General features: G+C 47.1%; 1 protein-coding gene across 1 annotated transcript; it reads left to right on the top strand.

Moving 5' to 3' along the window:
* Positions 1 to 205: 205 nt before the first annotated feature.
* On the top strand, positions 206 to 1177 carry LOC108357353 (neuropeptides capa receptor-like; the record flags this gene model as incomplete). Its single annotated transcript, XM_017608437.1, has 4 exons — positions 206 to 334; positions 581 to 722; positions 850 to 937; positions 1059 to 1177. Coding segments are annotated over exons 1-4 (478 nt in total), but the record flags the coding sequence as incomplete, so codon positions are not given.
* Positions 1178 to 1206: the final 29 nt, after the last annotated feature.

Below are 1206 nucleotides of genomic sequence, written 5' to 3'. Positions count from 1 at the left end.
CAGTGTAATTTTCCCTTCCTCTTTTGTTTTGTTTTGCAGAGCAAGCATGTCCACCCCTTCATCCTCCTCATCCTCTTCCTCACATTCTTTTCCATCACCCATCAATGGCAGCAGCAGCAGCTTCAGCAGCGTCACCACCAACAGCTTCATCAGCAGTGGCAGCAGCAGCAGCAGCAGTGGCTACAACAGTATTCCAGGCAATCCCATGGCCGACGATGACCAGTCCTCCCTTCAGCTGCAGCTAGTGCAGCTGCTAGGTCCGGTGCGAGACCCGCTGTCCACGGTGGTGCCCATGACCATCCTCTACTTGCTGCTGCTGCTGACAGGCACACTGGTAAGTGTTGGTAGGGGTTGTGTGTACTAGAGCACACACATACACACACTCTGCTGAATTATGTAACGTATCACATAATCAATTATAACTGGCCATCAACACCACTGAGAGAAGGAGGAGGAAAAAAAGTTATAATGATAAAAACAAACAAGCAAACAAGCCGCTGCCAAGCAACAACAACAGTGGCAGTAGCGGCAGAAAAAAGTTGACCTCCCCAATGACCTTCTCTTTCTCTTTTCTCAAAAGGGCAACATCTGCACTTGCATCGTCATTGCGCGAAACAAGTACATGCACACGGCCACCAACTACTACCTCTTCAGCCTGGCCGTCTCTGACCTGCTGCTGCTGGTGCTGGGCATTCCCCAGGAGCTCTTCTCCCTCTGGCAAAGTAATACCCTACTGCTGCTTGACACTGAAACGAATGCCCAAACAAATGCCCACAAAAATTCCCCTATCCCTTTTCTGTTTATTACAACAAAAAATCACATCAAAACTTTTTCTTCTTTTCCTCCCAGAATACCCCTACACTTTGGGCGAATTTTGGTGCGTCCTGCGAGGCTTCGGCTCAGAAACCTCTACTAACGCCTCGATTCTACTGATAAGGTTAGTGGTAAAAAGAGAAAGCTAAAATAAATATCCAAAATTCTGAGATTCCATTATGTTTTACAAACACATTATTATTTCCATTTTCAATCCCTGCACACTGTTGTTCACTTCTCTGCAGTGCATTCACCGTGGAGCGCTTCTTCGCCATCTGCAATCCACTGAAGAGTCACACCATGTCGCAGTTGCCGCGAGCCATCAAAATTATTCTCATCATCTGGGTCGTGTCGGCGCTTTCGGGTATGTACTGAACAAAAAGACCAAAAAAA

Source organism: Rhagoletis zephyria, unplaced genomic scaffold (genome assembly GCF_001687245.7).
Source record: "Rhagoletis zephyria isolate East Lansing unplaced genomic scaffold, Rhagoletis_zephyria_1.1 Rzeph_scaffold_75365, whole genome shotgun sequence".
In the NCBI taxonomy this organism is placed as follows: domain Eukaryota; kingdom Metazoa; phylum Arthropoda; class Insecta; order Diptera; family Tephritidae; genus Rhagoletis; species Rhagoletis zephyria.
The sequence above is the reverse complement of the archived record's forward strand: the minus strand, read 5'-3'. Positions and strand labels throughout refer to the sequence as shown.